General features: G+C 50.6%; 1 protein-coding gene across 4 annotated transcripts in view; it reads left to right on the forward strand.

The window, feature by feature from the left end:
* Iqsec1 (IQ motif and Sec7 domain ArfGEF 1) overlaps positions 1 to 16,576 on the forward strand; it is a 317,408-nt gene that overhangs the window by 161,024 nt on the left and 139,808 nt on the right. Inside the window, exon 1 of one of the 4 annotated variants that reach the window (XM_032906105.1) lies at positions 8,736 to 9,109. The exons of the other annotated variants lie outside the window; for them this stretch is intronic. Within the exon in view, the coding sequence (XP_032761996.1) occupies positions 9,087 to 9,109 (23 nt within the window). The 5' untranslated portion in view covers positions 8,736 to 9,086. Of the gene's footprint in view, positions 1 to 8,735; positions 9,110 to 16,576 lie in introns of those variants that run through there. 4 annotated transcript variants of the gene reach the window in all.

The following is a 16,576-nucleotide window of genomic DNA, read 5'->3' on the forward strand; positions in this document are numbered from 1 at the left end:
GGCCTGTGGCAGAGTACAGGACCCAGCATGAGGCCATGAGTCCAGAGAAGTAGGCCAGGCTGAAGGACAGCCTGAAGGCCTATTGTCTTCCCTGTTACACACTCTATGGCCCATGCCTTGCCTGGATAACAGGCCCTACTGAGGCTCTGCAGCTGGAGGTCGCAGAAGGCATTGATGTTATCTTAGGGGAACCAGCAAAGTAACCTGAGCATGACAGAAGCTGACTGCAGGCCTGAGGAGAAACCCAGCCCCCGACCCTACTCCAAGTCTTCACTGCTGTGGGACCAGCCTCTGGGTTTCTTACTTTCCATCATATTGAGGCAGCCAAACACTGCCCTCTGCTGGTATACCTGTGTATAACACTCAGAGTTTTCCTGAGACCTGACAGACCTCGGAGCCTCTAAGTTCCCTTTTGCAATTGTTTCCCTTAGCCTTAGAACAAGTCTCTCTTCCCCTTTGTCCCCTTCCAAGTTGTTTCTTATGACCAGGCATAGAGTGGTTTAACCCTAGAGCAGCACTTATCATGATCTTTGCTTTATCTCTAAGCCTCTGCCCAGGGGCTGGGGCTGGGGGCAGAAAACACAGACTAACCCCTTGCTTTAGGATGTCCCAGTCAGGATTCCCCAAGCCCTGCCCACTCTCTTCCATCTAGGCTTGTCTTCCACAGAGTTGAACTGCAGAGAATGCCCCCAGGAAGGGACAAAGTCTAGGTCCCCCACAGAACATGTGACTCTCAGGAGTTGCCCCCTGCTTGTCCACACCTCTGTCATGGACATATCTATAGTACCTGGGTTACAGGATATGAAGTGGAGCAGAGCAGGGCAGGGCAGGGCAGTCCAAGAGGCCATGTAGCCCAGCAGGAGTGACTCAGCTGAAGCAGCTTAGCTTTGCTATGGGCTTCCAGGACTCTCCTCAGCTCTGACTTGCTTCTGCAGTAGCTGCAAAGGTTTTTCTCTGGGAGGTAGGAAGCCAGGAGGAAAAGAGGGAAAAGAGGGGATAGGTGGGTCCACAGTAGAAGCATAAGACCAAGAATATGGCCCTGGGTATCTGAAGTAGACACCTTTGTACATCAAAAGCCTTGCCACCTATGAGCAGCCCCATGTTCCAAAACGTTTCTGGTAGGCCTGGATGGGCTGTAAATATCTTGCCGTATATAGTTCTGCTGTGTGGGTTAAGGTAAGGACAGGAATCTGGCTTGTTCTGCACAGATAGAGTGTCTTTAGGGAATATGTCCAGTCTGGCTGAGTCCAGGAATGCAGAGCCAAGAGCCACCACCCTTGAGAAAGGGAGCAGGGCCCCAGGCCTAACTCCAGCCTGGGTGACAGGATGCATGTGTTTGTTCATCTATCTAGTGTTCAGTGAGGACACTGGGGGAAGCTTTGGAGCCAATCAGTGAATTCAGTCATGGTTTTCCAGCCCCCTTCAACCCAACTCTCTGAGAAGGACAGTGGACCTGTGAGTGGTACTACAGAGAGGGATGGTGAGGGGCTGCAGGGGCAGGGGTGGGAGGGGGACCTTGCTGAACCCGTGTTGACTGAGCCCAAGACCCAAATGATAAATGGTGATGGACAGCTTTGAGGATGACAGGAATTAAATGAAGGGGGTTGTGGTTAGGCCAGGGCATCTAGTGATTTCTTCAGCCTACGAACAGAGAAAGTTCAAGTCAGCCAGGGGGCACGAATGAGTTACCTTCCAACATAACTGAATTTCTCTGCAAGGAACATACCCCAGGGCATGATCACATGTGGTCTAGGGCTATGGTCAGGACAGTGTTATGCCCCATACCTGGGCTCCGTTCAGCCTGCCTGGTGTGTCCAAATACTAGTGGGGGTGGGGTACATATCTGAGTCTGGGGTCCTAGTCTAAGATCTCTATAGAGTTCACTGGTTGATAGGACATGGGGTCCCCTGACATGGCAGATGCCTGAATATGCCAAGAGAAAGAACACAGTAGGAAGCAGGAGTCTAAAAGATTTGGAGACCGTGTCAAGGATCTGGGGACCACCTCTGCAGGAGGCTGTAGGCTCACTGCCCTGCAGACCCCATGTTCTGTTCCTATAGCACTCATGGCTGTGGGGGGAGCAGATGAAGTCAGGGAGAGTGACAATAAAGGGGAGTGGGCCCTAGTGTGAGGACTCAGTGTGAGACCGCACTTGGTCACATTCATTCTCTCATCAACTCAACATTTTATTGAGTAGCTGTGGTGACCCAGGCACTGGGGTCACAACCCTGGACAGAAAAGATGAAGACCCTCTTCTTATGAGACTGGGACCTTGAGCTTGCTGTGCCCTCAAATCCCTGGTCAGCCTTCCACCCACCAGGGCCACTAGCAAAATCCCCAGGGAAGAAGGGCAGGGGCTGGGGAGGGACATTGGCTTACTCAGGTAGAAAGTATGTGCTCTCCTGGGCAGGATCCCAGCATAGAGATAGGACAAGGAATATTCACTCCATAGAAACTGTCTGAGTTCCTCCTGCAGCCCAACCGCTCTAGGCACCAGAGGCAAAAACCAAGTGACCATTGTCTGTCTGTCAGGCCCCAATAGCCATGGACTTTGTGGGAGGCACCATCCTCGCCAAGCACCATAGGTCCCCTTCCCTGTGGTGTCAGGGTGTGGGAAAGAGGCAGCATCTATGCCTCAGATAGAGCAGCCAGTGGCCTGAGAGGTTACCAGAGCCTACAGGATTCTGGCATCATGCCCACTGCCCATCATTCTGTCACACAGATTCTTTGCGAAAAAGTCTGTGCAGTCTACACAGCTCTCGAACGTTGTTGACATCAGCAGCTGATAACTGCTCCATGCAACTGTCCAGTGGTCCTGCCCTCACCTACCTTGTTGCATATGCCCCCGGGGACAGTGTTGAGCATGTATCCTAGCCCACTCTGCTCTCATTGTACATGTTCACCCATCTGAGTTTCACTTTTAAATATTTATATTTTTATTTGTATCTATGTGTGGGGATATCAGTGCAGTGCCCTCAGAGGCCGGAAGAGGGTGTTGTTATCTCATGGAGATGGAGCTACAGTTGCGAGCTGCTTAATGTGGGTGCCGGGATCTGAACTCCTGTTTTCTATAAGAGCATCAAGTGCTCTTGATCACACCGAGCCATTTCTCTATATCCCAACTCATCCGCTTTTCACAGCCCTCTGTGAGAGGGATCAGAAGGGACTTTCTGCTAAGTCAGTTCCAACCCAGGCCACTCTGAACCTCTATAGGTCTCCAACTTCTTCATACTAAACCAACTTGTTGACGACCGTTGTGTTGTTAGTAATTGCTAGATGACTGAAGGTTTTTTTAATGATGCATTTTTCTTGTGATTCTCACCACAGAAAGTTGATGTTATAATTACTATTACTATTATTATTTGTGGGGATCAAGATCAACTGGAGATTAAAATCAGGGCCCGGCCCATGCTAGTCAAGTGCTCTGCCACTGAGCTTCACCCTGCCCAGACTGTAGAACATTTGAAAAAGAGGGCAACCAAATGACCAGGAATCCCATAGCTGAGAGACAGCAACTTTTCCCTGTGGCATGTCTCATCAGGTGCATTCCCATTAGTTTCTTTGACCTGAGTTTTTGTGGCATTGTTATGTTCAGACTGAACATACACCTTGCTAACTTCCTTTTTTACTGGGAGCCATTGCTGAGAGTGCCCCCAAGGAGAGCCCTGTGCCAGCGTCCTGCAGTGGTGTTTATGGTAACATCCGGGAACCTACTTTGCTGTTGTCTGCACTGCTGTCAGCTTTTTGTTTTGTTTGTTCGTTTTCACTGAGAATGTTCTAATGTTACCTCAGATTCTATAGAGAATTGGCCTGAGTCACCCTGTCAGAAGAGAACAGATGGCAGGTCCCTGGGAGAGGCTGTGGTGGGGCTAGAAGCATGTGCCTTCTGCTTGGCAACAGCATTAGGGGGCAGGAGCACCACAGCTGGGGCCAGGATGCCTTCCCTTTAGCCCCTTCTCTTCCAAGATTTATTTCTCCAATTAGACCTAACTCTGTCTGCTACATTTCTAGAACCAGTTCCAGCAAGGCCCTCATGACTTTCTGGAATTCTCCATGTCCCTCCTCTAGCACATGCCCATCATCATCAAAAGGAGGGGTCTTGCTTCCTCTTACCATAGACCTGCACCCTGTCTCATAAAGTGCCCCTGTCACTCAGAAGCCCATAAGAACCTGTATTGCCTTGTCTCCTACCTGTCCTTCTCTCTCTCTACTCCAAAATATCTCTTCTCTCTCTCTTTATCCCCACACCATACTCAGGGCTCATATTCTCTCCAGAATGAAGGTCCTGGCAGTCAGATACTATGTAAGCTGCATGGACTTTACCATACAGGGAAGTAGCAGTGAATACCTTCATCACCCCTACCCACCTATCCACCGTTGGAACAGACAATCGCCCCAGCTCCCCTTCTTCCCTACAGGACAATTAAGGGTCTTGCATAGTTCCTTTAAGACAGGGCTGTGGAAAGCACTGAGGAGCCCAAAGTGGTCCCCTTCTCCCAGCAGGAGCACCAAGCTTGCCGAGGCTGGTGATGGGACTTCATAGGCACACCCGAAGAAGCCCACTTGCACTGGATAGCCCTGATTAGGGAGAAAAACATGTTGATCAACGTCGCCCTGTGCTGGATGCTGCAGCCTCCAGAGGGTATAAAGTGAGCATGCTCAGAGCTGGCCTGAAGGATCCAGTCTGGGAGGTGAGTTGAATGACAAGGAAGGACTGATGGTCCCAGATGTTCATTCCTTTCCAAGCATGCCCTAAGGACCTTTCTTTGCTATCTTGGGGTAGGAATCTGATCTTATCCCCCAAGTCAGGGGATCGGGCATCCAGTGTTATCTGGTGTGCTGCAGAAGGGGGTGTTTGCTGAGATTCTAGAAGCCCACACACATTCCCAAAGATAATTGCTTAGGAGCCACTCCTTTCTCAGCCACCTTGCACTTGAGGGGCGGGGCTGTCGACAATGGAATCCCATCCCAGCCTGCCCTACAAGGTGTTCTGCTTCTGGAACACTGGCCACAGTATGATTTGAGAGGCATGTGATGTGCAACTGCAGCAGGAAGGAGCCTGTGCCCTGCAGTGTCTGTGATCCAGCCTTCCGAAGTGATGTGCTTGCTGCAGGAAAGGACACACAGTGTGAGGCCACTTAAGCACAGCTCCAAGTACTCACAGTAGTTTACACTGCCCAGGATGCCTGTGTGAGGACAGCTGAGTAGGAAAGCTTCCCTACGGATCATTCATGCAGTCCCAGGAGCCTGGGAGCTGAGGGAGAGAGGATGTTCCAGAGATGTGACCCCCAAGCTTCCGCATGCTTATCAAGTGAGGTTTTTCTTTATAGACAGCTGAGGCATTGGGTCCACACTGTTCATCTTTATGTCTTTGGGAGATTTAAAGAATATTTTTAATGTCATAGCACATTATCATTTTCCGGATCCATGCTGTACTTTCCATTTCCTGCACACATGCATATGTGCATGAATGCGTAGGAAAAGGGCTGGAAGGATGCGCTCCATACAGATGAGGACCATTTCCACTGCAGAGATGAGCAGGAGGAGTGAGCTGTGGGGCTGAGGGGAAGAGGACTGCTCTTACTTTATGAATAGTCATTCTCGATGGGCGGGCTGGTGAAGCACACCTTTCATCCCAGCATTCTGAGGGGCAGAGGCAACCAGATCTCTATGAATTCCAAGCCAGCCTGGTCTACACAGTGAAATCCAGGCCAGACAATGTTACAAAGACCCTGTCCCAAAAGAAAAGATGTTTTCACATTATTTCTGTACTTTGCATTTTACTTACTGAAAGTGTTAAGCTTCAGGAAAAGAAAAATACAGTGCTGGGGCTTGAAGTATGTGTGTTTGGGGGACTGGTACAGGTAAAAGGGTACAGACCCCGGAGCTCCACAGTTAGTCCTGTGTCCACCTGAAAGGGGGATGGGCTGCTGTCCCTGTGGAGACGATCCAATGCTGAGGTGCATGGCTGCCTGCCTGGAATAACTGCGACTGGCATATCTCCTTGTCACGTGCCAGCAGCCTTCTCCCTCTTCCCAAATGTTGTTATGCTCCTGCCTAGGGGACAGATGGCCACAGGTTGGAAGACAGAGACACTCTGCCTGAATATCCCTGTCAGCCTGCAGGTTGGAATTTTCCAGTCTTTGAGGCAAAGTCCTAGATAGGAAATTTCTGTAACCAGCCTTGGAAGCTGCTGCTTCTCCTAGACTGCAGGGATGAGGCTGGGGACATGGATCCACAGTCTGGCTATGAAATGCTCTGTGTCAGCCTCAGCCTGAAGATGTAGACTGTTGGGTGGTCCAAGGGGCAGTCATGCCGCTCCCTCCCACCTCAGGCATCTGGTCACAGTTGAAGTGGACACGTGTAGTCTGCCACACCATTTCTGTGACTCTGAGACCTCTTGTGCCCTTGAGCTTCATATCTCCAAAGCTGGACCAAGCAGTCTGACTCCTGCTTGGTGACAGCATTCTCCTGCACTTTCTGATACTTCCTTGAACTCAGGAACTTCTGGGGTCTTAAGTTAGAGACCAGCTGGAATGTCAACAACGTTGTGGTTTTTGGAGTTTCCTTTATCTGACCAGACCTGACTGGTGCCAGGCAAAGAGCATCAGGCGTGGGAACAACTGTGTGCTGTACTCAGTGCTTTGTCAATGCCTGAAAGCCTTGCAGCTGTTTCTGAGTGTGGAGGTCTTTATCACTCTACTTTCAAATACAGCAGCATCTAGATGTGTGTGCTTCTCTGGAAGAGAGCCAGAAAAGGTACAGGTGTGCAATGGATATCATGGGTCCAAAGGGAGGACAAGAAGAGGCCCAGGCTAGGGATTTTAGAGCAGAATGCACACAAGGTGGCCAGTTCTCAATCACAGCCTCAGTTTTCTCATCTATGATATGAGAGTGGGAAAAGAAGCTCCTCTTTAAGAAGTCTGAAAGGCTATCACTTGAATACAAGTACACTGGTGAGCTTGCCTCGAGCACACATCCACCCCAGGATGCCTTTTATACACAGCTATGGCTAATTACACATGTTTCTGATGTGTTCTCAGCTTTGAAAACAATAGGACCCAAAAGAGAAGGACCTCTTCTGATCATGTGTTGGTATTCTGATCTTGATGAAATATAGTGCAACTCCATCAGGAGAGAGACTGGGCTACTTTACCATGTGCTAAGCCTACATAAATCTGAATTATTCCTGACAGCATTCTTCTGGGGCACTCTCATGGGAAGACTGGCTGTTTCTAGAGTCCCCTGTATTTGGCTACCCAGCCGCTTCTATGCTGCATACAGGGACACTCCGCCAGAAGAATGAGATCCTCCTCATCTGGCCTCTGTCCCTCTTTGCTGTGTAACTTTGTGTAAGTTTCTCACTGCCTCTGAGACCCATTTTCTCTTTAATAAAAGAACAGAACTCGAGGGAAGCCTCCCTCCTCCCCCAACATCAGTGGGTCTGAGAGGATTAAAAAAAAAGGTAAGAAGAAAATAGCCAGTTTGACAACTGCCACCCCTATCCAGAAGGTTCAGTTCTCACTGCCTTCCCTGGAGGCAGCTTTGCAAGTGAAGACTTGGGCCAAAGTGCTGGCTGGGCCACCCTGTGTGCCTCCTCAGGATCTGATGTAGGCATTAAAAAGCATTCCTTATGCACATGCTCAGCTGGGTTTGGGACTCCTGACTGTCACTTAGTAAACAGGCAGCCTGCTCAGGGAAGGATGGGATACACAGAGGGGAGAGAAGGTGATGTGCAGAGAGAAGGGAAAGAAGCAGGGCACTTTTTCATCTCCTCTCCATCCTGTTGGCTGTGCCAGTGTCCTCAAATCCATCCAGCTTCTTTCTGCCTCAGGGCCTTAGCACAAGCTCTTTGCTCAGAAAGCTCCTGGCATCGAAGTCCATTGGGTGAAGGCTCATGGAAAGGCCTCCTTTTCCCTGCCCCCAGCTCAAGAAGATGGCCCCTGCTCCTCCCTTCTCCGTTCTGCTTGGTTGAACCCTGATCTGATTGCCAGGCACAATTTCATATTCTGACTTTTATGTTTTCTCCTTGCCTCCCCCCCAACCCCCAGAATGTATCCTTGATGAAGGCAGATGTTCTGCAGGCACACTGGGAGTGCTTGGAGGAGGAGGGGGAAGCAAGGGAGAAGAGGCACCCCAGCTAGAACAGACCAGCCCCAGCCATAGACCTTCTCCTTTTAGGTCATGACTAGCAGCAGTGATCCAAGCTGTGTCATCTGCTATGCAGTTACTGTATGTAGTCAGCCCTCCAGAACCGGTTACACAGTTGTCATGATCCCATTTTACAGTAGCACATCTGAGAGTCCCAGGAGACACTCAGTTTGCTGAAGTCTCATGCCCCCTAACTCCAGGGCAGAAGATCTCCTGGGCTCTTAGTTTAGTGTCTCCTATGTTTCCATGCCAGGGACGGAAAAGCTGCTCTGGAAAGCAATGCCATCATTATATTCTTCGGGCTGCGAGTGCATTTTAGCAACGGATTTCCAGGTTTTCGTTGAGGGCCAGAAGGAGCCACTTCCTTGGTCTCAGAGCCAGGGCTCTTGATTTTGCTGCCGCACCCGCAGGGCGGCCCTGTTTGATGCTGCAGTTGCCACGGCAACGAGCACTTTGGCGATTGGTCCAGCGAGGCCGCACTACGTTGCTCCTGGAGGAAGGGGGGCGCTCCTGCACTCCTGTCCCTCCTCCGGATGCTGCGAGAGCAAACCGGCACAGACACCCCCCTCCCCCAGCCCTCCCCTCCTCATCCCAGCGCACTGCCACCCCGGATGTGCGGGAGGGAAAAATCCCAAGGAAGTCCCAGGTAGCAGCGAGGCAGACGCCCCCGCCCAACCTGGCGACCATGGTGACTCGACGTCTTCCCAGGCTTCTGGGCACAGTGTAAACCCTGCGTGGGAGGAACTGTTTGGAGCCCCCTGCCACAGTACACCCAGCTTTTCTAGATGAACCTGCCAGTCCTGGGAAAGTGACTGCCCTTGGCTTTCATTTTCTTCCTTTGCACCTCGCTTGAGCATCCTGTTCCTCCTCTGAACCACCTTGAGCCTCCTCAGCCCAGGCAGGAGAAAGAGAGAAGGAAATCAGACTTGGGCAGGATGGCTTGCCGAAGACGCTATTTGTGAGTATGCAAGACAAGTTTATCCTAAAGCCTGAGGCAGAAAGGACCACTACTCATGTTGGAGTGAGGGGGCTTGGTGGGGGTGGGGTGGCTGCTCTGCAGGTGGCTTCCAGGGGGAGCAAGCTTGCATCCAATGTTTGTCCCCTGCGGCAGAGGCAGTGTTTGTTGATGATGAGGGGAGAGAGAATCTTAGTCAGCAAGTCTTCCCTGAGCTGCTAAAGTCTCCTACCGAAGCAGGCACCATCCTCCTAATCCACATCCACAAATGAGGGTCCCAGACTCATGGCCGTGGTCTAGGCTTTTGGCAATGCCCCAGACAGGTCTGTTTTGGAAAAGCTTTGATGCTTAGCAAGCTCATGGCCTGCACCCAAGCCAGGTCGAAGGCCAGCAGCAGGCTGAGACAGTGGCTGGAGATGGCCTCCTCCATAGACAGGTGAACGTGGCAGGAGTGTCCAGCTGTCAAGCACAGGTGTAATGTGCCGGTACAGAGCACTCGTCTGCTGGGCTTGATGCCAGCAGTGGAGGTGGTGAAAGTCGGGCTTAGGGTGGTGACATCACGGGACTGGGTATTTATGGAAGCAAAGCTGTGCTTAGAGAAGCCAGGCTTCCCAGGGGGCAGTGGGATTCAAATGCCAGCTTTCTTCTGGGCTCTCTGGGGGCTCTGCTGGTGCTGTTCTGGGAAGAGCAACCTTTGTCCTGTGGGCACCCTAGGCCCTGGAGACTGAATGAGATTTGGGTCTGATTTCTGTCTGCTTAGGGTACCTGTTCAGTGCTTGGAAGCTGCCAGCAACAGTTTGGTAACCTTGGACCTTTGGAGGTTTGAAAGCAAAGCATGACGTTCTTGAATTGAGATCAGGATGAGGAGAGAGGACTTGCAACAGTTTGTAGGAGGTCATCTGGGAGATTCAAACTCTCTTCAAACAGGCCTTGAACTCCAAGAGGCCCTCAAGCCCCATCAAGGGCCCTCTAAGTCCTTCTTAGGCCTTGCCTCCTCCCCTCCTGAGAGGGGCGGTTCCCATGCTAATGAGCCTGAAGGAAAGTAAACATTAGCCTGTAGCTGGCTAGGCCAGTAGGCCCCTGCAGGAGGCTCTGGTTCTGCATTTCTAGTGGAATAGCTTGTGAGTTCCGTTTGTTGGTATGAGGGAACCACACAAGGTCTTTGCTCTATGTGGCAAGACCAGAAATAGTAAAGCTCTCCCTAGCATGGAACTTCATCGCACCTTTGGAGAAGGTACTTCCCTGGCAGCAGCCTCTTTCCTCCTTCCACTCCCTTGCTGGCACAGGAGCCGCTAGTGTCAAAGAAACTGACAACTTGCAGAGGCCACTAAGCTGCTGTGGAGGGAAGATGTCATTAGCATGAAATGTGACAGTTCTCACCAAGAGCGTCTGGGCCCAGGGCCTGTTTCCAAAGCTAGGGAACACGTTCTGAGAGGTTTTGCCTAGGCTGGAATGAAGAACACCCCCTCCCCCCATTTTGAAATGGGGAAACGGAGGCTGGACAAATCACCCCTGGAAACTTGGCATGCATTGGCCTAGATGTTGAGCTTTTCATGGAAATCATTTTGCCAGGAGCACTGCTTAGAGTCCACTACGCTTCCAAGGTTCATTCAACCTTTTGAGGGCCAGAGATTTATATCTGAACACAGCCTTAGGCAGCCTGTTGGCAGCACCTATCTGGGGATCAGTGTCCCCCACCTCCCTTCCTTGAAGGTCTCTCTACTCTTCTTGGGGCTCTGTAGGCTGAGCTATCCCTAACCCCAGCTTCCTCCTATGTTCTGTTGGTATCAACCATCCCAACCAGATTGGCTTGGGAGGGCTGGAGGACAGCTATGGCCTCTGCCCTTGCAGAGAGGGTTTGGAGTCAAGCAGGCCTTGCTGATTTACTTACTAGGCACTCAGCAGCCTATGTTCTCCTTTATAGTCCACTTGACCAGGGCAGGGCTCAGCCCAGCCTAGGGACCTCTCAGTAACTGCTGCTCCAGACTTCTGGTTCCCCAGGCTAGCCTCATGGAAGGGGGCTGATGGCTGTCAGCTCATGCTTTCTCATATCCTGTGGCTTGGTTCTGCCTCCCTCAACTGCTGCAAATATAGTATGATCCATCCCTTTATGCAGAGCATGAAACTGAGGTACAGAGAGGAAGGAACTTGACTGGGCTCCTGTAGCTATTTGCTGCTGCACCTTTAACAATTCTGTCCTTCCCCCCGATATGCCCATCCCAGACCTGAGCAGCCATGTGTCACCTGATGTCTCTTTGCCTAGTGATATCCCCCAAATCGGTGCATTGTATGCCCTGTTCCACCTCCTCATTCATCCTCCTTCCTTTTGCCCCCTGAATGTTCTACTGTGGGTCACTCTGGAAGTCAGATGTATCACTGACAGAGGCAGGTCCTCAGTCCACTATGGAGGTGCCCTGGTGATGGGATAAAGATGACGACGAAAGCAACATATACAGTGACTGAGTGGAGAAATCACAAGGTCTACAGTCCTTGACCAAGCTGCAATTGACAGTTTAGTTGGCTTAATAGCGGCCGTGAGGAAGGTACCCCATCCTGACTGACCACAGCAGCACCTTCACCATCCTCCAGTGATGGCTGAGGAGGACTTTTGGCTCAGCACATCCCCTGGCTCCAGCTTAGGCAGCGGGGCTGTAAGGATTTGCAGAGCAAGGTGCTGGCTGCCTCTTCCCATGTCTGTGGTCCACCCATCTACCCACTAATTGGCTCATTTGTTCACTGCCTGGAACTTCCTGGCTCCTCTTCCCTTCCTTTTCTCTCTGAGCAGCCAAGCAGGGCTAAAGCTGCAGACCTCCCACCCTGCCATTCTCTGACTTCTCTGCTGGGCTTCCATCTATCCTGCCACTATGTTCAGCTTGTTGGGTGGTCAGTGTGCCTTACTACTAGGATATCAGCTACACCTGACAGATCCCTGATGGCATGTAAGCTGCAGGGAGCTCCCACACCTAGAAAAATGCCAGGTACACTGCATGGACTCAGGATACATGATCAAGTCCTGGGTAGTGCCAGGCATTGTCCTAAGTGGAACTACAGAGTTGTTAACTCTGGTAGGCTCCTGGAGAGGCATATGTGAACAACATGGGCCAGAACACAGAGAGCGTTGTGGGTTCTCAGAGTAGGCTGAACCCAGAGGACTGGAAATGGCATTTGCTACACAAAGAAGGCCAGAACCTCTGAATATGCAAATGTCATGGCCCTCAGCTCATTTGACCATACCCTTGACTTTAGGGCTATTCTTACTTGCATTGTACAGACTATGCAACTGAGTCACAAAACAACTTACCCCAGGCTGCACTTAAGCAGAAGTGAACCTGGGGAGTCTTCATTCCAAAGCCAAACTATAACCTGTTACCATGCTGAAGGGTTTTGCCAAAATGGCAAACACTGGCTGAGTATGAGGAAAAGAGATGAGCTAGCAGCATGAGTGAGACCCTGTGGGCTGGTTCCCACAGTCCTAGCTCCTTTAGACTGAGCAGAGCCATGAAGGGTGGGGCTGAGGATGTAGGAGAGTAGAGGAGCAGGAACCTGACCTGCCCCTTGGCTAGAGTGGGCAGTTGGGGAAGCTGCTGGAGCCAAGAGCGTCTAGTCTTTAGGCTAGACTGAGAGCAGCTGTGCATTCTTCCTGACAGTGTGCAGTGGCCCCATGTTTCTCGGGATGAAGCACCCTGCTCATGAAGTCCTGGCCTACTTTACAATGCTAGCTTAACTTGCTCTCAGAGGACTTAAGGCTTCTACTCTTATTCAGCCTCTTCTGTGTTGAGTCTGTGGTTGGCACATACTGCAGGGAAACGACTTGCTCAGGTTCACGGTCAGGAGTCTGTCTAACTCTAGACCCTACACCCTTGTCACATAATCCTCATCTCTCTGTCTTTGGGACCAGGGCTGGTAGGCAGCAGGTGTTCAGAAGGATCCAAGGGTAGCCAAAAGGTGGCAAGGACACTGGCCAGGTGCCCCTAAGAAGTACCTGCATGTACCCTTATCATCACTTTCAATCAATCTTTGTCCAGATCAGTTCTATTGGACACAGAATTTAATATTCATTCATTCATTCATTCATTCGCTCCTTTGTTTATACGTGCATTCTTTAATTTATTATCATATGTGTGGTTGGGAGACACATGCCATGGCACATAAGTGGAGGTCAAGAGGAAAACTTTGTGGGGTTGATTCTTTCCTTCCACCTCTTCCTGGTTTTGGGGATTAAATTCAGGTGGAGTTGTCACTGAGTTGAGGCCAACTTGAGTAAGATGTTAAGCCCCTGTCTGCATCAAACACGATAGATGTCCAAACGTGGTTTGTGTGACTTGGCTATACATTGAGTTTTCTAGGAATGTGACTGCTCTCGAAGTCAAGGGAAGATCAGACTGTGATATGTTGGGAGCTCTGCCAACAGCTGTCACCACCCAGGGCATTATGTCCCCAAGGGCAGTGGCTTTCCTGGGAACAAGGTTGCCTCAGCAGGTGCCTGTGAGATCGGTTGGTTACAAGTGGCCTCTGCTTGGCAAATGACTGTTACGTCAACACCAGGTCTTTCCTTGTCTGCAGTGTTCATGTGGAGCAGGCTATGGGTTTGACGTGGTATGGTCTGTACTTTTTTTCAGAACAGAAGTGGGCAGTGAAGTTTGGGGTGGGCATAGGGACATAGAGGCAGGAGTCTTCGCAGTGATCATTTTATTATGTTCAGTCTGGTTTCATAGCCTTGGATTCAGCCAATCATAGATAAAAATTTGGTGAGTTATGTGAATATGTTGGGGGAGAGTGTGTCATTTCCAGAAAGTTCCGAAGAGCAAAACTCAGATTTGCCTGGCCCTGTGCCAAGCACTTCCCTGAACTCACAGGAATTTGTGGATATGTAGACACCCTGCTATGGCCTCCTCTGCCCCACAGGCCTTTCATCCCTGCACACCTAGCTCTTTGATGTTGATTACCTTGAATGTGTGGGCCTGTGATGGTCACACCTGCTACCTCCTTGCTCTTCACATATTGCCTTTCCACATCCTTGTTCCCCAAACAGCACAGTGTCACCACTGTTCCATAGCATCTGCCTAGCACTTGACATGCTGCATTAGCCAGAGGTAGTTTAAGGTACTTGGGGTACTGAGTGTGGTGGTGGTGGTGGTGGTGGTGGTGTACACTTGTGATCTCAGCACTCAAGATGTTGAGGCAGGAGGATGGAGAGTTCAGGGTGAGGTATCTGAAGGTTCGGCAAGCCAACCCTTATGAGTGCTGAGGGACAACCATTCTTGATCCCACACCTGCCTGTCATTTCTTCGGACATCTCCCATTCTTCCTGATAACCCACTTTGTGGCTGTTACAGAACAGGCCAGGCTGTGGAAGGTCCTGGAAGCCCAGAATGGGGCCTAAACTACAACAGAGAAATCACTCCTGCTAGGAGCAGCCTGATCCTGTAGTCTCTCTGGCTGCCCTGTTCAGTGCATGCACTCCACGTGACCCCTCCCTTTGCTCTGGGACAGCAAGAGGTGCAACAGCTCTGGAGAGCACAGAGACCTGGGTCGGCAGGCTGGACATCTGTAGGGCAATGCTTGGGAGCCACATGCTCCATGGAGGCCTAGGCTAGAGAACCTCCCCAAGTCTCGGGGTGAGAAACTTGTTCCCAGGTACTCCTGGAGGTGGAGCCTTGGTGTGTGTGTGTGTGTGTGTGTGTGTGTGTGTGTGTGTGTGTGTGTGTGTGTGTCCTTAGTGCTGTGCTGTTCTACCACGTTTACATTCTACTCATGGGATGAGCAAGACCGAGGAACTGGTGCCCTATGGAGTTCTGAGGCGTTAACTGTTTGGAAAAATGACTACAGTGTTGGCAGAAACTCTCAATATTATTTTTTCATAACTACAGACGAGTCTAAAATTATCTCAGAATCACACATTTGATTTATCTGGTTTTTGTTTTGTTGTTGTTTGGAGAGGTTGGTGCTGGGAATGGTCTAAGTGTGTGATATAATACCAAGCTGCACACAAGCCCCAACAAATTCAACCTTTAAAAATGAGTCTCCTGGGGTTGAGGATTTAGCTCAGCGGTAGAGCACTTGCCTAGCAAGCGCAAGGCCCTGGGTTCGGTCCCCAGCTCCAAAAAAAAGAAAAAAGAAAAAAAAATGAGTCTCCGGGGACTGGAGAGATGGCCCAGCATTTAAGAGAGCCTGCTGCTCTGCCAGAGGACTTAGTGTGCTTCCCAGCACTCACATCAGGCAGCTCGTAACTACCTGTAACTCTAGCTCATTTCTGTCTTCTCTGCGTACCTGCACCCACGTGGCATTCACTCACACAGACGCTATGCTGGCTGGCTTTTATGTCAACTTGATATAAGCTAGGATGGTCATTTGGACAGAAGAAACTTTAATTGAGAAAAATGTAGTTAGCAGATTAGCATTGGTGCACTTTCTTAATTGGTAGTATGGGAGGGCGCAGCCCATTGTGGGAAATGCTACCCCTGGGCAGTCGGTTCTGGGTTGTATAAGAAAGCAGTCTGAGCAAGCCATGAGGAGTAAGCCAGTTAGCAGCACTCCTCCATGGCCTCTGCATCAAATCCTGCCTCCATGTCCTGCCCTGACTTCCTTTGATTATAAACTATAACATAGAAGTTGCTTTTGGTCATGGTGTTTATCACAGTGATAGAATCCCTTACTAAGACAGATGCATACACATACAAGTGGGTAAAAGTAAAATATTATCTTTTTTCTAAAATCGAGGCTCAGGTATAGGGTCTATTGGCTCAGACCCTGGTGACTGTGTGACAGAGGCTGGCCACCTCTTGGTCTCTGTCCTCTAAGGTACCCTGTAGTTATCCTCTTTTGCTGTCTTCTTCCCTGTCAGCTGAGATCCCTATACCCTCTTTTCCAAGGCTTAAGTCCACTAGCAGTCCTGGGATCAGCCGTACTTTTAGAAGCAATAGTAGAAGTCCCTCTGGAGCTAGTAGGCCAAATACTTGAGCAGGTCCACTGTCCCTGGTCCTTCCTAGAATTAGAGCCCAGCCCAACCTGAGGGTTCCTCTCAAGAAGGCCTCCCCCTTCCCTGGGCTTGTGAATCTGCCTGGCTCTCAGCCATGCCTGCTCTCCCTCTGCCCAGAGCCACATATGTTAGTAATGGTACAGTCCCCACGCTCTCTTCTGCCTGCTGCTGCCACAGCAGGCAGCGGGGACAGAGACAAACTGAACACTCCCGCAAATGCCATTTTGAAGACAAAAATGGAAACCAGTCAGCTAAAACGAAAAGGTTACGAGAAACAAGGCCTTTTGATGGTTTTGGCGTTCTACAAATTGACTATTCTGTGAATTGGCTTTCGGCAAATTGCCTTGTCACAAACTAAGGGAGAGGCAAGACAGAGCTGGTGAGCTGGGCTGGGCTGGGGTAGTCAAAGCCAGGTAGGCATGGTGTAGATGTAGGGCAAGGCTCACTGGGTGCCTGCAGCCGTGCCCCAGCTCCCCACTTTGTCCTGTGTC

Source organism: Rattus rattus, chromosome 6 (genome assembly GCF_011064425.1).
Source record: "Rattus rattus isolate New Zealand chromosome 6, Rrattus_CSIRO_v1, whole genome shotgun sequence".
NCBI classification, from domain to species: Eukaryota; Metazoa; Chordata; class Mammalia; order Rodentia; family Muridae; genus Rattus; species Rattus rattus.